Consider the following 25,803-nt stretch of genomic DNA (forward strand, 5'->3'; position numbering starts at 1 on the left):
GAGACGGTTTCCCATAATTCTAACTTAGCATCTCATAATTATGACACAGCATCTTATATCACTTGCTGTCTCATAATGAGTTAACATAATTGACTTCCTAATAATAATGAGATATTATGTCATAATTTTGACTTATAGTCTGATAAAAATGGTCTCATAATTGATAAAAAATTTTTTTATCAATTATGAGATAGTCATTATGACATGTTCAGTCCTAATTATAAAAAACCTCATTATTATGAAATACTAAGCTATGTAATTATGGGAAACTCTCACGTTATTATGACTTACTAAATGGCTATATATAGTTTTTCTATTGGTGGAAACGGGCTCCCATAGAAGTCATATAGAAGTCATAATCATGAGAAACTTTCTCCTTATCATGAGATACTATTTCTTATTCCTTATAACCTCTTTATCCCTTAAAATCAAACACTGTTTTTTGTTACTGTGCCTTTAAGACTGATATATATCTAAATGAGTTCTGTTCTGATTGGCTGCATTGTACTGTAACTTGTTCAGAAAGCAGTCCTGACTGAAACACTCCTTATAACCTCAGTTTTTGCAGCTTAGTTTTTATATATTGAAATATGGACTCAATGGACTGTGAGTGAGTGGTAGTTTTGAAATTGTAACATTGTTCTGATGCTACATCAAGCTACAACAAAGTAAGGAAAAATAGTTTTTCCATGATATGCGGTCATTAAGTTTTTAATTTCCTAATTTATCCTTTTAACTTTCCGTTATAACACTGTATTGCAGATAGAACTGCACTGAAATGCATACACAAAAACTTCCACATCCGCAAGGCCTGAAGACATGACTTTATTAATAAACAAACAAGCAAGCATGAAAAGAACAACGCGATTGCGCCCCCCACCCAGAGTTTGAAAGGCAACCCAGCGGCACAAGGTGTGTAGATATTGTAGGTAATGTGTGAGCCAGAAAGAGAGAGAAGTACTGAAGTAGTGGCGTCAGTAGATGCCTGTGTAACAGTGGATCTGAATGGTGCTGTACATCCACACAGTTAAAGACATTCAGAAGTGCCAGAGACTGGGCCCAGTAACTGGGGGGCATGTGGATTGTGCAAAATAACTGTTGTAAGATAAGGGTGTGACGTCTAGCCGTCTAGTGAAGGAAAAATATTTCGAGTTTTTCCGGATATGAGAACTGTAGTAACTCTGCGGGTCATAGGACAAGGCATTGAAAACATATAATGGCCTAATTTCTTTGACAGGAACCGTGAAGTTTGGAAGCGGAAGTTATGTAGGTATGTAGGTAATGTCATGTATGGGGGTGCATGGGCTCTGAAATGGTTCATATGAGTGCTGGTATTGTCATCTGAGTAAGTCTGGCAACACTTTACCTGGAGCTGGCTTTTTATCACCACCTAGTCTAAGCATGAATCAACTTGAAATGATAAGCATGTGACAGTAACACCAGATCAAAGCAAGACACCTTTCAGAACAATATGGAGCATCATAGTTTACTGCGTATGACATACTGTAGTGTATCTTTATGTAAAGTGTTACCAGGAGGAGCCCACTCACTCTGCCCCTTAATCTTTTAGATGAATGAAAGGACTGGAGTAGCGGTGCTGAGCTCAGAGCAGAAGGCATTATGCCGACCATATCAACACAGAGCGTACACAAATGCCAGGCTGCTCATTAATGATGAGATATTGCTCGTTGATAGAGGGAAACCCATACACACGCACACACACTCACACATACAGTACACTGACAAGTATCCATGCACGAGTGCACAACTTAATCTGTAATACTGTTCACTGCAGAGGACTAAAACAATATGCACCAGAACATCAGTCATTTCTCTGAGAACTAAGAGTATACCATAGAAACCAGGGTGATGATAGTCACATACAAATATATTAATATCTAAACCAATCATCTTTCATCATTGAGGCTCACTACCTGTGATTGGACAGCTGCGTATACCAGTGGGGAACCCTCAGGGCCTCTTAGGCCTTCAGAGAAGGCCTAACGATTACTGTGAAATGGATGTTTGTAATTTGTAGTTCTTTTCTGTTTAATAGAATCATCAGGTGTGTTGTATTTTAAGTCTGTAGTCACTGTAGTAACTCTCATATTTCATGGTTTGGCTTTCGGTGCAGATGAAAAGGTTAAACATACAATGGAAAATGATCCAATCGGTTATTTTTCTCTTTGGTATCTAGACAGATATGGTCAAGTGAGCTCTCCCATTGGTTAGGACTTCAGGAGCTGAATTAAAGGCCTAAAGGTGGTCAGATTAGCCAATAATATAAATAGGACCTGATTGAGGAATCAATTAATCACCAGCCAATTTTGATTTACAATGGGCAGGAGAAAAATTGTTGGTCTCGGCCTTTTGGAGGTAAAACTCTCAGAAGATTAAATGTAAGTTAATGTCTTTTATAAGCTTCAAACATAATCATGTTAAGTATTTTACAAGCTTCACACATTTGCATTCACATGTTCATTGCTGTTGGCTTAGCGCTAACATAGTACTAGAATCCCATAGACGTAGTAGCAGAAATTAGCATTATTGTTTGGCCCAAACTGAAGGTCACAGTTCACCACTGGTGTGTACAGTACAGCAACTAGCCAATCATTACACAAATCTGAAGAATCTCAAACATCAACCAAACAGAAAACATCTTGGAATTCCTCTCCGAGTTTTGTAATGAGGTTTTGGTGTACGGAATATAAATTATTCTTTCCCATATTTTGATAAATACACCTTTTTAGGACTGTATACTGTAGGAAAAGCTCTATACAATGTGCAATGCACCAAGCATTTTACTCACACTTGTCACCAGGCTGAAGCACTGCTGATACACAAACACACTGCAAACACACAAGATGAAGCTCCGGGCAGGACATGCCCCTACACACTAACCTTGAATCAGGTATATCGTTCTCACATTACCCGTGCCATGCTGATTCAAGACCTCTACCTAGGAGCACCTTCTTACAACACATGTTAAGCAAAGTCAAGCCAGAGATGGAATGAGAGAAACGAGGACAGGTAAAATGAACTTTAGCGGATGGGCCATTCTAGCAGGTGCAGATTGTGTCAAGCAGAGCAGGTGGTTTGATTGGTTGATCGGTTGATTGGCAGAGTCCAGTGGCTGTGGGGCTTTTTCACAGACCAAAGTCAAAGGTCAGGTCAGACTTGCCCATCTTCTGTCGGTACACAGCATCAAACTTGTCGTTCATGGACACAGTGAAGATGTCCTTCCACAGGCCCACACGACCTGAAGCAACATACGGATGGAGAATTAACAAAAGGGGAGTCTTCACACTGAGATCAGCTGAGCCAACACATCACATAAGTCTTATTATCCATTAGAAGTTGCAGCTGTGGATGGTAATATGATTTTTATGACTGCTAACTTGTAACTTATTGAAAAAAGCATTGCAAAACTACTGAAAGGGAGGAAATGTTATCACATTCGCGTTTGTCAGTAGAAAAAGAGATATCTTATGGTGATTTGAATTGGACGCACACTTATTGTAGGTTTATTTTCCTGAAAAAACAAACATCGCTTACATTTTTTTGCTGGGTTTCTATTGTGGTTTGACATTGAAATAAACAACGAGTCAGATGCACACATTGAACCTGTTGATACAGAATGTATGTAATTCATGATGTATCTAAGTGCACAACTAATGATAGAATTACGTGATTACGCTGAAATTATATAACAAAATGACCTACACTTCCAAAGGGTTAAAGTGCTTTTTCATCTGAGTAAATGAGAACCAGCCAGATTTATTAGAATAAAACTGAGGCCCTTCATCTATGGGCCCACAGTCAGTTTGACTTTTAGAACACATGAAACCACTATTGCTAGATGTTTCTACCTCATTGACACTCACCTTTTCTCTCCTACTCCCCCTCTCCCTTTCTCTCTTTCTCCATGCTCACTGTTTATCTAAGACCCTACAGCATGCTCACCACTTCTCACCAAGTCAAGCAAAGAATCCATGCACTAAAGGAAAAAATCAATGAGACATAAGGATCATGAAAAACAGCAGAAAACAAACAGATTAAATGATAAAAACAAGCAATGCAGAAAACAATGATAACAAGGGAGCAATAAAAGAAAAACATTAACAATAACATATAAAAACAATGTTGAAATTTAAAATAACTCATATCAAACACACAGTATTAAAACCCCAGTCTGGCCCAGCCACAGAAAACTGAAGTAATGCACATTGTATTATGTTGTACTGCTGTTTTCTTTTCTGCAAGTGAACAAAAAACATAGTTTGCTTTTCTCTATGGTTCCTGACTGAGGCTTTAATGAATATAATGTTTTCAAAACGTGAAATTAAATGGTGAGCCGATTCCAACAAGCATTACACTTTTTCACCAGGTGATGGCAGTGAAGCCAAAACGAACTCTATGCCAAAACATAGTCCAGATTACATGCAAGTACATACAGGACATATTCCAGCATACACTCTCAGAAAAAAGGGTAGAAAACTGTCACTAGGGCAGTGCCTCTCTTATCACTGGGGTGGGACACTCAAGGACGCATCTCAGTACCTTTAGTCAGAGAACATAACTATCATAAAGCACTGAAATGACATGTTCTAAGTTGTACTGACTCCACACACCCTGTCTCGACTCCAGCCTAACCTAAAACATTCGGCTATGAAAAGATAAAAATATGTACTTTTCACCAGGAAAAACGTATTTAAGGTTCACAATTGGACCTTAAAACCACTGTAGTACCTTTGAGGTACAAACATTTACATTGTTTGTACCTCATTGTATGTCATTGTACCTTGACCAATGAAAAATGTACCTGCACAGAACCTTCATTTCTAACAGTGCAGGGATAACAATTACTCAGCTCATGGCCTTATATAACTACCATTTGATGAGTCATCAAATGCATACACTGTTAAAACCATGAGGCACCCGCTGCTTAGCTTTATTGAGTTAATCCAACTTGAAGTTCCCAGAATTTAATTCAAACTTCTTGGTTTATTAAAAAAATTAGCCTCACTTTATTTGGATGGTCCACTGTAGTCCCCTATAGATCATCTACAGATGTTCAAATTGTTAACAAACTGTCTGTTAAAACTCGGTTGACTCTAAACAGAGTCGGAGTTAGGGTTAGGATTTGGACCAGGGTTAGGGCTAGGACCAAAGTGAGGGTTAGGTTTAGCGGTTCTTGGGATGAGGTAACAGGGTTAGGATAGAGCAGGTTTAGCGTCAAAGAAAATGATGGTCAATTAAATAGATGTTTAATTGATTGTAACTTGAAAGTAAATGAAGTATATACAAAGTATTTATAGTGGACAATCCAAATAAAGTGTTACTAAAAGTTTTTCCAATTTTTTTTCCGTCTTTTTAGCTCAGATAAACAATACAAAGATTTTTCAAAACTTTGGTGTTCTTCAGTAATGACCTTTTCAAATTTTGAAAGCACAGTGGCCAGTGCATTTGAGTGTGCTGATTTGATTTCATTTGATTTGTGGTTGTAGTGATGCCCAAAGAAATCTAAACAGCTGAGATTCCCCGCTGCATTATTTTCACGTTCCAATCCGCATACTAGCACATTAGATAGTGTGTATAAATAACACATACAACATTAGAAGTGCACTCATTAGTGTAGTAGGCGAAGTACAGAGGTGTGTGGTTTAAGACGCAGAGTTAGCTCAGCCAGTGAGGCGTGTTCAACAGCTCCGATTATAGCTTCACTCTCCGGCATATTAACCGCTCAGTAACACTTAAACATCTCCAAGCAGGAGTTTGAAGTATTTGTTGATTAAGGATCATTAATTGAGGTAAGCTGATGTTGGATTTGTGTTCACCAACTTTCGAAATTCATTCTATGTTTAAGGCACCTCGGTGAAACTGCAGCACCTTTTAAGGTGGAACTGAAAATGCAAATGAGAAGCTGGTGAATAAGAAGCTTACTTAAGTTTAATATGTATGTATGTATGAGTTTATTATTTAAGAGCTTTGGCAGCTTTGCTAGCCACTTTTATCAGTTTTTATAAAGTATCAAGTACTGAAATGTTCTGAACTCTGGACAGTTGCAGGATATACAGATCCAGTACAGCAATCTGGCAAATCTTCTGGTAGGGTTTTCTGGAGATGCATCTACTTGAAGCCTCAATGTATAAGGGTAAATGGAGCTCAACAGCTAAAAATGAAAAGTTAAAATAGTTTCAAATGACTTATACAGAACTTTCCTTTAATTTTAGAAAGCAGGGGGGTGTATTTCACTTAAAAAGCAAAGAAACCTCACCTGTGTTACCTTTTTTCTACAGGAAACGGGTTTTGGGCAGCAGGATGCTAACATTACTATTACCAACCTTCAGCACATAGAAAACCTGAGCTGGGGGGTGACGAGGGCTGATAACCCCCTCGTTTCAGACTGTTGGCCACAGAAAACTGTTTGCATCAGGACTTGAACTAATGACCTCCTGATGGACTACTTGGAAGCAGCAAAGCGTCACATATTCCAAGAAAGATCAAAAACGTACGTTTGCTCAGAACAGTGTGGCCTGCATTCAGAGTGATGGTTTTATTGTGTTATTAAACATTTTGATATGGTTTCTTTTCTTTTTAAAAGAAGATATGAAGCTTAAACAGCTTTTGAGTATTTGATCATCAGGGGATCATGAGTTTGAATCCTTGCAACACCACAGCCCTCTGTGGTCGAGAGCCTGAAAGGAAGACTCACTCGTTCCTCACCGTCCCAGCCTGGGTGCATCTTGCAACAGAGTGGGAATTAGCAGTGCCCCAGTTTGGGGGAGGGACAAATTCAGTACTTAACAAGTATTTTTTGCAGAAAAGTACTGGTGAGTCAGGAGAACTTTTAACTGAACTAATACATTTGAGGTGCCTTCAATTTGAGTAAACTCAGAAAAGCTGTGCAGCTGGTTGCCATATCATTTTACACTGGCTATATCTGCATCCAAAGAGCTGATCTACAACCTCATTCCCAAAAAAGTTGGGACGCTGTGCAAAATGTAAATGAAAACAAAATGCGATGATGTGCAAATCATTTAAACTGTATAGTTACTTGTAAATAGTACAAAGACAACAAATCAAATGTTGAAATTTTGTTGTTTTTTTTATGCCCATTTTGAATTTGATGCCAGCAACATGTTCCAAAAATAATGGGATGGGGCAGCAAAAGACTGGCACAGTTGTGTAATGCTAAAAGAAAAAAAACACCTGGTGGTTAATTGGCAACAGGTCAGTAACATGACTGGGTATAAAAAGAGAAGTTAAAACGCAAAAAAAAACATCTAGGATCCAGAAATGCTGCCCCCTTCTCTGGGCTCGAGCTCATATAAAATGGACTGAGGGGAAGTGGAAAAGTCCTGTGGTCCAACAAATCAAAATTTGACCCGCCACCATTTGATACATTATCAAATGTAAAACTTGACAAAGGAGACCCCGAACTGATGAGCAGCTGAAATCTTATGTTAAGCAAGAACAGGTAAACATTTCACTTTCAAAACTACAGCAGAATCTCCTCAGTTCCTAAATGCTTACAGAGTGTGATGAAGCACAGTGGTAAACATGTCCCCGTCCCAACGTTTTTGGAATGCGTTGTTGGCATCGAATTCAAAATGGACCTATATTTTTCAAAAAACAATATATTTTTTCAGTTTCAACATTTCACATGTTGTCTTTACAATGTTTTCAATGAAATATAGAGTTTAAATTATTTGCACATCATTGAATTTTGTTTTTATTTACACTTTGCACAGCATCCCAACTTTTTTTGAAAAGGTGGTTATACATGCACACTTAACTAGGAGCAACACTTTCCATTTAAACCTTTGTCCTGAAATCCTGGACTGTATTCGTATGTGAACAGCAGGGTGGATCAAGGTTAAGAGGCAGACGTTGTCCACCTATTGTGAAATGAGTGGGGCTACTTGCTGGTATGCACTGCAGGCATGCATCTCTGTCCCTTTGCTGCAAATATATGCCACAGTGTAAATGATGGGAACTTGAATAAACAGAGCCAAAAGGTCTGGGTCACATCAGCAGCGTCACAGAAAGGCCCAGCGGAACAAACCCACACGCCTCTCAGTCTGACCACCATCAGCTGATCTTTCTGTTTCAGTTCATTCATTCTTTCTGTTTTCATTCACTCATTAAGTCCTTCTTTCTCTTTCTTTCTTTCTTTATTTCTTTCTTTCTTTCTTTCTTTCTTTCTCACTTTCTATGTTTGTTTGTTTCTTTCTTTCTTTCTATAAGTTACTCTGCTTTATTTTTTTTATCTCTTTTTCTCTCTCTAACGCTTGGAGATGGACAGCAGCCAATCAAACTCCCGTTTTTCAATCTGCCAACAATCTCTCCTTTCTTTTCTTCTTTCTTTCTTTCTTTCTTTCTTTCACATAACCTTTTTCCTTTATTTCAATTGCTCTCATTCTGCCTTTTTTTCTCTGTCCCTCTTTCACGCCTGCAGATGGACAAATACAGCAATCAAAACTACATTTTAGTCAGTCACCAATCACCTCTCTCTCTCTCTCTCTTCTCTCCTTCACTTTCTCTCCCATTCTTTCTTTAACTTTGTTTCTGTCTCTTTATCTCTCTCTGACCTCTGCAGATGGACAGTAACCAATCAATCCCAGGTCTTCCTGTCTGCCAATAGTCAGGTCCTTGTTTGATTCACTTATTTCTTTAACTCTCTCTCTCTCTCTCTCTCTCTCTCTCTCTCTCTCTCTCTCTCTCCTTTTCTCTCTCTGTCTCATTCCCTTCCTCTCTCTGTCTCACTCTCTCTCTCTCTCTCTCTCTCTCTCTCTCTCACCCCTGCAGATGGACAAAGCCTCTGAGTTGCAGCACTGCTCAATCAGCTGATTGCAGCTCTCCACCATACTCTCCAGCTGGGCCTTATCACACGAGACACCCAGAAACCGTGCCAGTTGCTCCACCAGCGTGCCCAGGTCCTTCAGAGAGAGAGAGAGAGAGAGAAATATTAATAAAAATATTATTATAATGTTATGTTTAGTAACCTGTTGTTTTACTGTATTTTCACTATAATCATGTTTATTTGCATTTATTATAAAGATATATCATCGCTGTCCATAGAAAAACAAGTATCTCCAATAGTAGCTTCACAGGAAAGGGTAAAAACATTCTTTACTTTCAATGTAAAGAAATTTTATTCAAAGCAGTTTTGGAGCAGTTCTATGAATCCAATCATCATAAAATTTTGCACAATGTAAAAGACAACTGCTGAGCTCAAACAACACAGAAAACTTGTAGATACGATGCAATGACGATAAGGTGATTTCACAAACAAATTGCTGCTGTCGGAACAAAACCTTGTATCTCAAAATGCAAATTTTACAGCAAAAGGAAAAAACATACTTTACTTTTATTGTAAATCAATGGAACCAGACGTCTTTCCAAGTATATTTTGGACATTTGGTCCATTCATCATGAACTTTACACACACTGTAAAGGCCAAGAAGCACTTTCAAATGATGTCAAAAACTGAAAAACAACAAAAAACAAGATACAAGGTTTTATTCCGACAGCAGTGAAATACAAATTTATTGGCAAGATAAATAGCTTTAAATAATGTGATTAGGTGCCTAGAACTTCTGCACAATATCCATTCCTAGCCTTTCCTTGACCTTTCCATACTTCTATAACTGTTTGTCCTTTGGCCCGCTCCATACAAACACTGTACAGTCTGTTCGGGTACAGCCTGTTCCCTCTCAGCTGTCTGTTCATATGTAAGAACCACACGCTCTCCTGGAGCTCATGACACTGCAGTATCACTTCTGTTCATGTGTGTAGATCTCAGCACTGGACTCTGTACCATCTCACCATTTTTCTCCTATAGATAAATATAAATAGACAAAATGTTTGCTGAACCTATCACTTTTCCTCATAAGCTATAATGCTATTCTCAAAAAATACCTTTCTCAGAACCACTGTGCTTTAGGACATTCCGAACATCCAGTTGAGACAGTCTGCATACTTTTCTGTCTTTCCAGGTCAAATTTGCATAAGAAGTGCAGCAGAACTAAACACAATACTTGACAGATTTTTGGACTTATTTTGGTGGAATATGCAGGCATCAGTTTCACAATGAGCATATCACTGTTATCGGAAGAAAACCCTGTATCTCCAAAATGCTAACTTTACAGGAGAAGGAAAAAACAAGCTTTACTTTTAATGGAAGTCAATGGAACCAGAGTTCTTTCTACGTTATATTTGGTTGCTTCTTTTAGTTCATTCATCATGAAATTTACAAACAGTGTAAAGAGCAACAGGTATTTTCAAATTATGTCAAAAACTGAAAAACATCAAAAATGGAGATACAAAGTTTTCTTCTGACAACAGCAAAATATTCACAAAAATAACAAAGTTGATAAGCTGAAGTATGAAAACCTGTGTTACACAAGTGGTCACTGGCATTAAAAGCCAAGAAGATGACAGTGAGGAGTGAATCAAACAGATTAGCCTCAGTGAGCTAACTGGCTAACCATGGAAACTTTGCCATGCAAAACCTTTTTAAAGACGTTTGAGCATAACATACACAATGTGAGTGAGTAATTGATTGTCTGGCTATAAACTTGGAGTAGAGCTGAGCTGTAGTGCCTTTCTCTGTGCTCTTGTTAGCCATGTAGCTTTTAGCATGCTAGCGAGCCAGCTAGGAGAGTAAGGTGATGCAGTTGTATCAGTACTCATTAATAACAAGTGGAGTAGTTTGTAACTTGAAGCCCAGCAAATCATATCTTATGGCTTTCAAAGTTGTTAATCCTCCACTATTTTCAGGTTTGAAAAGGCTGCAGTGATGAAGTTGGTTGATCCCTCGCCTCTCCGGTCTAACACCCCTCATTTGAGCTTATAAAATAATAGAACAGCCCTTGAAGTAGCACTAGGGAATCCCATGAAATGATGAAAAATGACAAGGCCAAGAGGACGAGGGCTTATTAACACTGGTATAGAAATGGGTCAAAGTGCTTTTACAACCACTACTTTCTGTTTTTTTGGCATTTCACTTACTGTCCCAACTTTCGGGCAGCCTTTGAGGCTTGTTTGTACCTTGTACATATCCTCGTATTTCAGGAAGAGGACATTTGAGTCCATGCGATGCTCCCAGAACTCCTGCACGTGCTCAAACCAGGAGCCGTATCCCACTGCAGGTGCAGAAGCAGAGAAAGAGCTCAGTGAGATGTGACGTTCCTTGCTGTGCTTGCACATTGGTTTCAAGCTAAATTACCCAGTCAGGTTTTTTTCCAGTGCATATTTATGAAAGTATGGCTCACTCACACTTGTCGTTCATGAAGCGTCGGCAGAACTCCTGGAAGGTTCCACGGTAGCTCATGGTTCTTAAGGAACGGTGAAACTGGTAGTAGGAAACCACCAGGTCTTTAGGGTTCCTGGCCATGTAGATCACCTGAAACACATACGCGCTTACACACTAAGGCAAAATATATCTTCAGTCAGGGGCTATGTGTGCATTAATCCTCCTATCTGATTATTGATTTCTTATTTTAATGAAAAAAGCTGAAATAATAGTAATAATATTAAAATAATATTCCAAAAAAAGAATAATAATACAGCTGATTTAAGCTGTAGAGCAGAGTGTTTATCTTCTCTGATGCAGAGAGCTTGGAACATCTCTTCTCACCTTTTATTTAAACATATTTTTAATCAATACTATATTGTGTAGAATTAGGATTTGATTTAACTTCAAATCAACTTTGAACACATTGTGCAATGATATGTATGTAACAGTCTTGCCTACAGTCCCATTTTGAAAAAATATTCTTTACATTTTTGCCATGTTTCTGTCATTTTCTGACACTGAAATAAATGGAAAAAAGATACAAGTGCAGATTGAAACCTGCTGATGCAGAATGTCAATGTAAAATGTGCATGTAATGTAAATTGAGTGTCCTATTAATTACTATTGCCAAACAACAACAAAAACTCTACTTTTCAGGGCTAACCTACAAAAGCCAGAGCTCACCTTGCCCTCCCCATTGTGCATGGCCGTGGGGAGGAAGCGATAGGGCAGGTGACTTTTGATCAGGCGAGGTGATGTCAGCTCCTGCAGCATCAAATAAAAAAGCAAAACTGCAGCATTAGTTCAACATAGTTGACCAGTCAGATTGCTTAAGCATAAAGCTGACCCGGTTGACCTGCTGTTAATTAGTTGCTACTGCTGTAGGAAAGCCTCTTTGGCAGTTTAGTCACACATAATTCAAAACCCTCTCAACCCTGTGTTTATTGTTAGAGTTTATCCTTTTAACACTCATACGATATGTAGCATATCACTGCTGTGACCTCTTTGTACAGAAGAAAAAAACATGCTTTACTTTCAATGTAAGTCAATGGAACCAGACATTTTCCAAAGTAATTTTGGGCCTATTCTTTCAGTCCGTTTGTCATTAAATGTATACACAATGTAAAGGCTAACTGGAACTGGAAAATGACAAATGTGGAGATATATGGATGCTTTGTCCTGACAGCAGAGATATAAAGGGTTTTCTCAATATCTTGTTTTAACTGATATAAGAAACAAATTAGTCACAACATTAAGACATGACAACAGTTTTAAAAAAAAGACCTCTTCTTTTTAGCTTCATAATTCCAACTGTTATTTTCATAGTTCTGGCACGAAAACTGAAACGGTTGCTTTTCAAAAGCACTGCATCTTGGCTGCCAAAGCCAAACTCTTTAACGAACTGTTTTTGACTATAGGACGCATGCATTAATCAAAGCCTAAAATCTTCAGAAACATCCTTGCTTATCCTGCTACAGATCATGAAATACGGCTGTGAAATAACGGAGGAGTTCTTAATCCATTCATTACCCATCGCGAGACAGAATAGGAAGCTACAGAATGTGCTTCTAAAGACCACCTTCTAATTCACCTTCACTTTAACATTCAACTTTTATATGTCAGCAGTCAATAGAACATGGCCTTATTAGTTATTGATTTATCAGTGAGAAGCTCAAGAACAAGAACGCTGTAGATTTGGGACATGAGGGTTTTGTTTAGACGTCTCAGTTGCATCATTTCCATCTGAGAGTTGCGGTATAAGCATTCCTTCTATTAACATCTTCAGTATGTCTTTAAAGGCCACCCCTGAAAAACTCGGCGCCTTTTTTGCTTTTGCTGTTTGTTTTTTTTTTCTTCCATTTTTTTTTTCGAATTGAAAACAAAAGGCTCTTTCTTCCTACAGACCATGACGAGACATTGCCGTTGTGTCACGTTTGACATGTTGGCTCTGAAGTTAAAACTAGCCTTAAATTATTATGAAATCAGTGACGTATTTCAAACAAGAATAAGATCTTTGTGGGCTTGTCCGTTCGGCATCTTTTCAGGACCCATGGAATCATCCTAATATACCCCTCTTCCGGCTCCCTTATATGTGTGTGTGTGTGTGTGTATCTATGAGTGTATTGTGTGTGTGTGTGTGTGTGTGTGTATAAACATACCTGAATAATATCTAATCCAGGCTGTGGGTACTCCAACACTGGAAGCTGCTCATCAATATTCATAAGTCCAATCTCATCTGGGTCCGCCCCCTGACTGACTAGATACACTACCTCCTGCAACAAACTCGTGCCTTTGTGAATATAAAAGAGAAAAAAACAACAGTATATGTTAAGTATGTGTGTTCATATACATTGTGGCAGTGTTCTCAACCCTGGCCCTAGAGACCCACTGCCCTGCACAAGTTTGTGCTTTCCTGCCTTAACTCAGCCACTTTGACTCAAAAATGGGCTGATCAGTCAGGTGCGCTAAGAGCTGGAAAACTGAAAAGTGCAGGGCAGTGGGCCTCCAGGACTGGGGTTGAGTAGTGCAATATAGTGTAAATGTACGGAGGCTGTATGTAAACCATGAGCTAAAAATGCTAAAAATATTTATAACCTATATAATATATAATATATAATAATATATAATAACCTTCTTTTTTACATTATTTCACTTATATTAGATATTCCTATGTTATATATTATTATATTACTGTGCATCTTAGCCTGGCTTATTGAACTTAATGTTGAGATTGCTTGTGGCAGAGTTTGCACTTTTTGACATTTGACAAAGAGACATTCTGAGAAGTCTTTCATATTCCTTGGAAAAGCTAAGGCCTGGAGAAATGTGGTTCAGGACATGCTGAAATATATTGACATTCACTTGGAAATCAGTTTGCATGGTTTAAAAATGAAACAGATTAAATCATTTTAGTCCTAAATCATAACAGGGACATGGCTATACCAAACACACTTAATATCCCATAAGTAATGACAGAGTCTTTCTAAATTCTCTAACAGTGCATTCAGATTCGGTCACACCAGAAATCCTCTGAATATTATTTTATTATTTACAGTGATTATAGCAACCTGCACAGCATAGCGATGTGCAAACTCATTCATTATTCTGTCATGTGAAGAGGTTTAGACTGTTTAGATGTTTTTCAACATATTTGGAGATGCAGATATCAATAGATTTGATAGATAAAGCTGATATAATTTAACAAGTGATATTTTAGAGCTAGCATTTATTATTTGCCACCATTTATATAATTCAGTAATTCAGTTTTTCTGTGGAAAAACTCAGTACATCCTTACATATATTACTACTTCAAATGTGTCAAATTGAAATCAGGTGCAAATGATCAGAACACAGTTAGATAATATCTAGGAGGGTCTTACATAAAGCTCAGATATCTGGTCTGGTTTGCTGTTTGGTATTGGAGTGTGTGGTATCACCTTTGCTGTCTAAAAACAACATCAGGCCAAGGCTAAAGCTTGCTAAAAATATCTAGGCAAGGATCACGACTTCTGGAACAATGTCAAAGATAGAGTTGTTTAGCTATAGTACCGGAAGCCATGCTTGGCAAAGGCCAAAGACTGCATTTTATCAGAAAAACATACCAACTGTAAAGCATGGTGGTGGAAGTGTTATGATTTGTTGCCTGCTTTGGGGCTTCTTTGCTGCCTTAGGAGCCTGGCTAATATGCAATCATAGAAATGATTTTAAATGATGTACTTTGTTTGTCACACATTCCTATGGCTCAGAGGTTTCCCTGGAATCCTCTGGGAGCTTACATGACTCCTGACCGTCTAGTGCGCTCCAATCACAGATCGCTCTTTCCTGGATACTGATCTGTTTCCTGGATACTGACACCTGTTGACCTTTCAATTGCTTCAGTATAAAGCCGGGTTTTTAGAATAGCTCAGTGTGAGGTGTTGCTTCTTTCTCGAGCTACTGAGCGTTTATTTCCTGTGTTGTGCTTTCCGGTTTGAATGACCTTCTGTATTTTGTCTTACCTGTTTTTGCCTGACCCCTTTTGGATTGTTTTTGCCTGTTGTTATGTTTGTGTGCCTTTACTTGCTGCCTTTTCTGAATTTAACCTGTCCCTGTTTCCTGACAATGATTCAAACAATAAAGGATCTTTTGTTCTATTTATCTGTGAGTGTGTGAGTGATTCTGTCACATTACATAGGTGTCAAAGGCTATGTTCACATTACCAGGGTAAAGTGACACAAATCCGATTTTTTGCCCTAATTTGACTCAGATCTGATGTTTTCTGGGCTGTGTGGACAAGCAAATCTGATCTTTTCAAATCCTATCTGAGACACTTTCATATGCTGCCCTAGATCAGACACATATCTGATTTTTAGCTATGAGACCTTAATGTGATGCTCAGATCTGAATTCATGTGCTTTTTATCCACTGCGCCTGCATCATCATTCAGCGTTACTCTGGCAGCAGCGCCGCATAGACGTTGAAGCCTGTAAACGATGGAAAAGAAAAACGTCTCACCTTTTTTACCTTCGTCTCGCACCAATAATGAGGCTGAGAGCTGATCAGAGTTAATGATATTCTCAACAAAGCTCATTCTGACTGTTAGTTGCTGGTGATGCACGTGATTCATTCATGTGACATTACTGAGTAGGATGTGTGCATGTCGGTCATTTTGGGACGCCAGTTCATTCACATTAATGACAGATTTGAGTCACTGACCTAAACGAGTGTGAGCCATGATGTCAGAGAGATCGGATTTGAGAAATGAAGCTTGTAATGTGAACGTAGCTTAAGTGTTGTTTAAGTGTCTTGAGTGTTTTGTCCTTCAAAACAATATCTATGTATTATAAAATACACACACACACACACAAACACAGGACCCTGGTCGCCTGGCCAGGGAATCAAACCCAGGCCCTTCTTGCTGAGAGGAGACAGTGCTACCCACCACACCTATGTGCTACAAAAAATCATATACTACTTAATTGATATATTATATATTAATATAGTAAAACATGACAAAAAAAACATCTTTCATATTTTAAGCTGCTTATCCTCCTGGGTTATAGGGGGTACTGGAGCCTATCCCAGGCGTCATTGGGTGAAAGGCAGGAAACAGGCCGTCAGTCCATCACAGACAAAAAAAGTACTGTTTTTAAAAAGTATTTGATATAATCTGATTAGTAGAACACAGGTTTGGTTCCAGTTTTCTGTTTTCTACAGATTTCTTCAGTATGGATGTGTATTATAATATGATTTAACATATATAACACATATGTAACGTAGGTGAGACGTATAGGACACATCATGGCATTGTGTAAAAACAGAAAGTGCATGTGTGTTTATGCATGTGCACGAAAGTGGGAGCAAAAAAGAGATAAAGAGAAATCTATACAGGCTCATAGGTTCATCGGTCAAACCTGCGACCTTTAACCGTTACCTTTTCTAGTCAATAAGCAGGCCAGGTGGTATACATAGCTGAAGCAACAATAATCCAATATGCAGTAATACTACAAAAGCCTGTGCAGTATAAAAGGATCAAACTTTACATTAAACATTATTAATTATTAACAGCTCTTTATATAACTTTCTCCCTTTGGGGAGAAAAATATCCTCTTCATCCTTATCTTGTGTTCTCACTGGCTTATATTCTAGGCGTGGAAGACAGAAGGAGCCAACAATGCAGGTATTAGGCCAAATCATGTGTGAACTCATCCTCACATTCTCAGATGCAAAGTCAAGCACCCATCAGAACCATCACAAACAGAGCCATGAAACCGCTCTCAAATACACATTGCAAAGACTGGGAGACTGGGATTGCATGCAATGGCATTCCAAGAAAGTTTAATTCCTGGATGTCCCTACTTAATGACAATCTTCCAAGAAAGCACAAACCTGTTACTAAATCTTTACTGAGAAACGTTCCAGTCTACTTTGTAAACCCCTAATGAAACACGGCCGCTTTGCAGACGTTCTCTGTCCACTGATATTGCAATGAAGACCTGATTGTGCTGCAGTGCCCTTGTAAACATGCTTGTTCACAAAAGTGAGAGAGTTTTAAGTGTTCGTTTTTTCAGACACTCCCTTTCGTGTACAGCCATCCTGATTCAGTGAGGCTCATATACAAATGTTCTATTGTAAGCAGTGGTATGGGAATCCGATCCTCTTTCCCTTCTCCGCCGACAGGCCGTGAAATAAAACGCATGTGCTTCACAATTCCTAAAAACCTTGTACCTCAAAACTATAATGTATGTTTATGTAACAAGATTTTATCCTAAGTAATTTCTATTGGTCCATTCATTGTGAAATAGAGTTTACAACCATTTGTCTCTGTGTTTGCACACTGTGAAATTAGACCTCTGCATTTAACATGCAGTGAAACACCCTAGGGGGGACCGCACACACTAGGGGGGACTGAGCACACTTGCCCGGAGCGGTGGGCAGCCCTATCCATAGCATCTGGGGAGCAAATGGGGGTTAGGTGCCTTGCTCAAGGGCACAAGGGTTCCCTAACCTCCAGCCCACACAATGGCATTTTGAGTAAAAAAAAAGTATACAAAAAAATAAAAACAGAAAAAAATAGAGTCATAAGGTTTTATTCAGCTGTAATTCTTGATCACTGGTATCATCTGACTAACCAGCTTACAAACAGTGGGGAAACTACACATCTGGAAATTACAACCTGACAGTTCACTTTCCCATTTCATTGTGGAGCTGTTTGTGACAATATGACTATGCTTATGCCACTAAATGGTACTGACTGCTTTGGAAACTGTCTATTATCTGCTCATATTGCAGATGTGTATTTTAAACTGCTTGGTAACTCAGTAATAAACACTTACAGAATAGGTGACTCAGCAAAATTAGGTTCCTAGAATCCGTTTACTGAAAAAAGTTCCATCTTCATTACTTTTCAGACACTGTGAGGTGGTTTACAAGATTAAGTCTAGTCCTAGTCTTACAGTCATGGCTTCAACTGAAAGTCACCATTGCACTGATAGGAACAGGGCTATCATAAGTAGCAGGAGTGGACATACTCATCCTGACATACACACAATGTTTTCTCTGTTGTTGTAAGAAATCCTTGTATTTCCAAAATGGTAACTTTACAGGAGAAGGAAAAAACCTACTTTGCTTTTAATGGAAGTCAATGGAACCAGACGTCTTTTCAGGTCATTTTGGCCCATTTCTTTTGGTCCATTCATTATGGAATTTACAAACAATGTAAAGGGTAATAGGCTTTTTCAAATTATGTCAAAAACGGAGATACGAGGTAAGAAAACATTGCTTGTTGTAAATATTGTATTGTAAATGTTTTTCAAGAAAATGAAATGTCCCTTGTGCCCTTGACATTTCTTGAAACCATTTCCATTGAGAGAACCATTTTTACCAACTGTGTTTGCACACTGTGGAATTAGACCTCCGCATTTAACCCATCCATGCGGTGAAACACCCACATACACACTAGTGAACACACACCCTAGGGGGCAGTGAGCACACTTGCCTGGAGCAGTGGGCAGCCCCATCCACAGCACCCGGGGAGCAATTGGGGGTTAGGTGTCTTGCTCAAGGACACTTCTTTCATGGACTGTCAGCCAAGGGGATCAAACCGGCAACCTTCCGGTCACAGGGCTGGTTCTCTAACCTCCAGCCCACGACTGCCCCATTAAATAAACGCTTTGCTATGTTTTCTTGGCAGCCCTGATTGACAGGGGCTTTAAGACTAAGAGTCTGATTTACCAAAGACACTAGCATGACACATCCAGTATTTGCTAACCTGCTGTCTACAGAGACCTTATCCACACTGAAATAAGTTAAGTTTTCTCTCAGTCTCTGTCTGCCCTCCCTGCCCTCCTCTTTATCTCTCCTCTCTGTCTGCCTCTGTCTCCGACTCCTCCGGATGCCGCCTTCTCTGGGCCTGAGCTCATTTAGAACAGACTGAGGCGACATGGAAAAAAGTTTCCTGCGGTCTGACAAATCAAAATGTGACATTCTTTTTGGAAAACATGGACCATACATCCTCCGGGCTAAAGAGCAGAGAGACTGTCTGACTTGTTATCAGCGCACAGTTCAAAAGCCAGCATCTGAGATATTATTGGGGGGCATTCGTGCACATGGCATGACCTGAACATCTGTGAAGCACTCACATGGCATTAATAATCCTGAGTGATATATACAGGTTTTAAAGCAACATGTGTTGCTATCTAAACAAAGTCTATTTCAGGGAAGGCCTTGCTAATTTCAGCAAAATAATGTCAAACCACATTCCGCACATATTACAACAGCATGATTCCATAGTAATTAAGTCTGAATGCTTAACTGGTCTGTTAGCAGTCCAGATCTGTCATCCACTGAAAACATTTGGCATATTTTAAAATGAAAAATATAACAAAGGAGACCCTGAACTGCTGAGCAGCTATAATCCTATATCAAGCAACAATGGGAAAACATTTCGTTTTCCAAACTATAGCAGTTGTCTATTATTCTGCTTATCCACTGGTGGGCACCCCGGAAAATGCTGAGCAAAACAACAGTGAACTGCCAGCTTTACCATCAGTGGGCCAAAAGTGGTCCACTATCTTTTTGTTATCTGGGATTAGCAAATATCCAGTATGCTAACAACAGAGGATGCTAACTGCAGCACTTAGCACTCTGTTTGCGGTGCTCACACAAATGAGTCGGGCTTTCCCTGCTGGAAAACCAGCACAGATCAGCATAGCTGCTCATCAGCAAAACCAGCATAACTTGGGTTTTGGATGCTGGTCAATCAGAGTGACATGACCAGCATAGCGATAAAAGATATTTATGGCATTTGGCTGACGCTCTTATCCAGAGCGACTTACGATTTTATGATTTTTACACAAGTGGTGGTGTTAGGCCAAACCAGCCATTAGGGGTGTACTTTGTGTACTTTTGGTGCCGGTCCCAAGCCTGGATAAATGGTGAGGGTTGCGTCAGGAAGGGCATCCGGCGTAAAACTTGTGCCAAAACTATCATGATCACAAATATGAATGCCATACCGGATCGGTCGAGGCCTGGGTTAACAACGACTGCCTCCGGTGCTGTTGACCAGCAGGGTGCCAGTGGAAATTGGACTACTGTAGGTCGAAGACCATCAAAGAGAAGAGGAGGAAGGTGGGTTAGAAGACAGCGAAAGAGAAGGAAAGGCAGGAGTGTGGAGGTTAGAGTAGGGACTCTGAACATAGGGACAATGACTGGTAATGGCAGAGAGCTTGCAGACATGATGGAGAGAAGGAAGGTAGATATTCTGTGTGTCCAGGAGACCAGATGGAAAGGAAGCAAGACCAGAAACATTGGAGGTGGATTCAAACTGTTCTCTCATGGTGTAGAGAGGAAGAGAAATGGAGTAGGGATAATCCTAAAGGAACAGCTTGGGAAAAGTGTTCTGGATGTAAAGAAATGGTCAGACAGGATCATGAGCCTGAAGTTGGAGTTTGATGGTGTGATTTTGAATGTGGTCAGTTCATATGCACCACAGGTTGGTTGTCAGTTAGAGGAGAAAGAGGAATTTTGTAGTAAGATGGATGAAGTGGTAGATGGTGTCCCTAGAAAGGAGAGATTAGTGATTGGTGCAGACTTCAATGGACATGTTGGCGAAGGGAACAGAGGGGATGAAGAGGTGCTGGGTATGTATGGTGTGAAAGACAGAAATGCGGAAGGTCAGATGGTTGTAGATTTTGCAAAGAGAATGGAAATGGCTGTGGTGAACACGTATTTTCAGAAGAGGGAAAAACACAGGGTGACATACAAGAGTGGAGGGAGGTGCACACAGGTGGATTATATCCTTAGCAGGAGATGCCACCTAAAGGAGATTGGAGATTGTAAAGTTGTACCAGGGGAAAGTGTAGCAAGGCAGCATAGGGTGGTTGTCTGTAGAATGAGATTAGAAACAAAGAAGAGGAAGAGAGTGAAGACAGAGCCAAAGATCAGATGGTGGAAGCTGAAGGAGGAGGATGGTTGCAGGCAGTTCAGGGAAAAATTGCAACAGGCCCTTGGGGGCAGTGAGGAGCTACCTGAGGACTGGGAAACTACAGCTAAGGTGGTGAGAGAAACTGGCAAGAACGTGTTGGGTGTTTCGTCTGGTCAGAGGAAAGAATACAAGGAAAGCTGTTGGTGGAATGAGGAAGTCCAGGAAAGTATTCAGAAGAAGAAGGCAGCTAAGAAAAATTGGGATAACCAGAGAGATGAAGGAAGTAGGCAGGAGTACTGCGAGGCTAGTCGCATAGCCAAAAGAATGGTGGCAAAGGCAAAGGCTCAGGCCTATGATGAGCTGTATGAGAGGCTGGACAGTAAAGAAGGAGTAAAGGACTTGTATCGCTTGGCTAAACAGAGAGATAGAGCTGGAAAGGATGTACAGCAGGTTAGGCTGATAAAGGATAGAGAGGGAAATGTACTAGTGAGTGAACAGAGAGTGTTGAGTAGATGGAAGGAGTACTTTGAAGAACTAATGAATGAGGAAAACGAGAGAGAGGAGGACAACGGGGGGAGAGATAGTGGATCAGGAAATGCAGAGAATTAGTAAAGTGGAAGTGAGGGCAGCTTTAAAAAGGATGAAGAATGGAAAGGCAGTTGGTCCAGATGACGTACCTGTGGAGGTATGGAGATGTTTAGGAGAAAAGGCAGTGGACTTTTTAACCAGGTTATTTAACAAAATCCTGGAGAGTGAGAGGATGCCTGATGAGTGGAGAAGCAGTGTACTGGTCCCCATTTTTAATAAGAAGGGTGATGTGCAGAGCTGCAGTAACTACAGAGGTATAAAGTTGATGAGCCACACCATGAAGGTATGGGAAAGAGTTGTTGAAGCAAGGCTAAGGCGAGAGGTCCAGATCAGTGAGCAGCAGTTTGGTTTCATGCCCAAAAAGAGTACCACAGATGCAATTTTTGTGTTGAGAGTGTTGGTAGAGAAGTACAGAGAAGGTCAGAAGGAGCTGCGTTGTGTCTTTGTGGATCTAGAGAAGGCGTATGATAGGGTGCCAAGAGAGGAACTGTGGTACTGTATGAGGAAGTCAGGTGTAGCTGAAAAGTATGTTAGGGTGGTGCAGGACATGTATGAGGATAGTGAGACAGTGGTGAGGTGTGCAGTTGGAGTGACAAATGGTTTTGAGGTGAAGGTGGGGTTACATCAGGGATCAGCTTTGAGCCCCTTCTTGTTTGCAATGGTGATGGAAAGGTTGACAGATGAGGTCAGGCAGGAGGCTCCATGGACCATGATGTTTGCAGATGACATTGTAATCTGTGATGAGAGTAGAGAGCAGGTGGAAGAGAATCTGGAGAGGTGGAGGTTTGCACTGGAGAGGAGAGGAATGAAGGTCAGTAGAGACAAGACGGAATACATGTGTGTGAATGAGAGGGAGGCAGGTGGAAAGGTGAAGATGCAAGGAGTCGAGGTCGTAAAGGTGGATGACTTCAAATATCTTGGGTCAACCATCCAGAGCAATGGACAGTGTAGAAAAGAGGTGAAGAAGAGGGTGCAGGCAGGATGGAGTGGGTGGAGACGGGTGTCAGGGCTGATGTGTGACAGAAGGAGAGCAGTAAGAGTGAAAGGGATGGTTTACAAGACAGTAGTGCGTCCTGCTATGATGTATGGTTTGGAGACTTTTCTATAACCTGACCTGGCCGTTGTTTATTCAAAACAAGCCAAAACACCAAACATCAGACTAGAGGCAGCTGAACCTTGAAACATGTCTTGATGACTACTTCAAATGTTCAAAAGCATAAATAAACAACAAACACATAAATAAATATATAGGCTACTGCACACAACATAATGTACATTAAAACAGGCTACATTCAATACGCACATTATACTGCAGTGCATCTTGGGGGTTGTAGTGAAACAGGCTTTATTATATTAATAATTGTACATTATTTCACAGGCCAGATCTGATGATGCTACGTCTATCTGGCCCCCGGCCCTGCGTTTGACACATGGGGAGCTATTAAGTCCAGCTAGCGCAGAGGGCGGAGTTAGTCGGAAAACGGGTGGGAAAGAAAAAAGAAAACCCGCCTCATTTCGTGAGTTGTCAACACAGCCTCTCTGCAGCAGGCCTAGCGAAGAGCTTTACATGTTCTTGTGCTGTTTTACGCAGTAATCGACACGTGTACTCGTCTGCACGATAGATCTTATAAAACAAACTTCATTTTGAACCAGAAAAGCTAATCGTACACGCTTTGTCAAAGTTAAGTGACACAAATGACATTGTACGCAGGCCTAAACCTAAAAAAGGGTCCAAACAAGGACAATCCAGAGCTCCACGACAGTTTCCTCCACCAAATGTGGTTGTAGGGATTCTGATTCACCACATTAATCCACAGGCGAAATGCACGGTGGTCAGAGAAGCAGGGATCTTTCCAGTGCTGCATGTGCTGCGTCAGAAAAAAAGGCTTTACTACAGAAAATAAGCCATAAAGACAAAACTACAGCCCATTTATCCCTCAGATACGATGCATTCCATCTGTAAGTGATGCGTTTGTCATATTATGGCACGAGGGATGGGAGAAAAGCACGTTTTAAATGCACGAGCCTACGCGCACCCGCAGCGAAGAGTGACGTCAATGTGAAGCTGGGATGAAAGACCTCCAAGCCAGTGAAGGTTTTTTTTACCTGATTTGGGGTAAGTAACGATCCATATGTCGCTACTTCTGAGGGAGAAGTTGGCGATCTCGTCCATCTTCCCTCTGCAGAAGGGAGGCAGGCGAACTCCATGATGCTCGAAGTATTTGCTCTCGTACTCTATCGGCGTGCTCGGTGTGTCCACCTCGCTTTCTGCCATCTTCAGAGAGAGCGCGGACAAAAAGTTTCGGGGATTTTTTTTTTCACTTGGAGGACAGAAAAAGAGGCATTTGATGTCAGGTAGTGTCGATGCTTTGGCGCAGACGTGCTGGTTTGCAGAGCGCCTGGACCGTCAGCCAATCGCGTTGGTCCGTGATGATGTAATCGGTGGGGCTTCCACCAGCAGCAGCAGCAGCAGCATCAGCATCATCAACAGCAGAAGCAGCAGCAGCGGGCGGATCCTCCTCTCTGCCTCTGCCCTGTTGAGTAACACGGAGGCACCGAACTGTAGGTGGTGGTGCTGCCGAACGTTAAAGGGGAATTCTGCGGAGCTCATTCTGCGCCAAATGTTTCAAATTAAGAAATAAAATCTACAAGTAAAGTGTTAATACAATACAGCTGTAAATATCTCCATATTTATATCTTGTAAATACATAGTTTTTTATTTTGTTTCTATATTTATTTCATATACATATATACACATAATATACAAAACGCATAGAACTGTGCACAACCCCTCCCCATTCTATTCTGTGTCATTTGTTTACATTGTGTGTTTGCACTGAGATGGAGTTGCTTTTAATCTCATTGTACTGTGTATAGTGACAATAAAGGCATTCTATTCTATTCTATTCTTAAGTAGCCAATCAAAAGGCTATCAAAATATAACAATATAACAAAAAAAAGATTACTCATTTTCATTATTTTTAAATTGATATGTAAATATATATATATATATATATATATATATATATTCTGCCCTGCGATGGACTGGCGACCTGTCCAGGGTGTATCCTGCCTTCTGCCCGAAGACTGCTGGGATAGGCTCCAGCACCCCCCGCGACCCTGACGGAGAAGCGGCTTAGAAAATGGATGGATGGATGGATAAGGTATATACATTATATTTAAAAAGTATTCACTTGTCTGCCTTCATGAATGTGATCTTGAGTGACATCCCAGTCTTAATCCATAGGGTTTAATATGATGTCAGCCCACCGTTTGCAGGTATAACAGCTTCAACTCTTCTAGGAAGGCTTTCCACAAGGGTTAGGAGAGTGTTTATGGGATTTTTTGACCGTTCTTCCAGAAGCACATTTGTGAGGTCAGACACTGATGTTGGATGAGAAGGCCTGGCTCACAGTCTCCGCTCTAATTCACCCCAAAGGTTGTTTTTTCAGGAGTTGGGCTCGGCCCCTTAGTTCTACAGAAAGGAATTCTTAATGCTTCAGCACCAAGAGATTTTGGACAATTCCATGCTCCCAACTTTGTGGGAACAGTTTGGGGACGGCCCCTTCCTGTTCCAACATGACTGCACACCAGTGCACAAAGCAAGATCCATAAAGACATGGATGAGCAAGTTTGGTGTGGATGAACTTGACTGGCCTGCACAGAGTCCTGACCTCAACCCGATAAAACACCTTTGGGATGAGTTAGAGTGGAAACTGCGAGCCAGGCCTTCTCATCCAACATCAGCATCTGACCTCACAAATGTGCTTCTGGAAGAACGGTCAAAAATTCCCATAAACACACTCCTAACCCCTGTGAAAAGCCTTCCCAGAAGAGCTGAAGCTGTTGTAGCTGCAAAGGGTGGGCCAACATCATATTAAACCCTATGGATTAAGAATGGGATCTCACTCAATTTCATATGCGTGTGAAGCCAGACGAGCGAATACTTTTGGAAATATAGTGTATATGTAATGTTGATGATAGTAAAATAATAATAAATCCAAAAAAT

General features: G+C 40.3%; 1 protein-coding gene across 1 annotated transcript; it reads right to left on the reverse strand.

Moving 5' to 3' along the window:
* Positions 1–805: 805 nt before the first annotated feature.
* On the reverse strand, positions 806–24,242 carry sult4a1 (sulfotransferase family 4A, member 1). The gene is made up of 7 exons (XM_017698893.2): positions 23,901–24,242; positions 13,462–13,592; positions 11,987–12,067; positions 11,284–11,410; positions 11,056–11,150; positions 8,804–8,942; positions 806–3,259 (listed from the first exon to the last, which is right to left on the reverse strand). The coding sequence occupies exons 1-7, from the start codon at positions 24,067–24,069 to the stop codon at positions 3,147–3,149; spliced, it is 855 nt and encodes a 284-aa protein (XP_017554382.1). The 5' UTR covers positions 24,070–24,242; the 3' UTR covers positions 806–3,146.
* Positions 24,243–25,803: the final 1,561 nt, after the last annotated feature.

Source organism: Pygocentrus nattereri, chromosome 1, assembly GCF_015220715.1.
Source record: "Pygocentrus nattereri isolate fPygNat1 chromosome 1, fPygNat1.pri, whole genome shotgun sequence".
NCBI lineage: Eukaryota > Metazoa > Chordata > Actinopteri > Characiformes > Serrasalmidae > Pygocentrus > Pygocentrus nattereri.

Excerpts from the sequence above, each read along its gene's own strand:
- sult4a1 (XM_017698893.2), bottom strand. The coding sequence starts at position 24,069 with ATGGCAGAAAGCGAGGTGGACACACCGAGCACGCCGATAGAGTACGAG. Across the intron at positions 13,593-23,900 it reads CGTTACTTACCCCAAATCAG|GCACGAGTTTGTTGCAGGAG; the intron begins GTAAAAAAAACC and ends ATATTCACAAAG. Across the intron at positions 3,260-8,803 it reads GGCTTTGTCCATCTGCAGGG|GTCGTGTGGGCCTGTGGAAG; the intron begins GTGAGAGAGAGA and ends ATGTTGCTTCAG.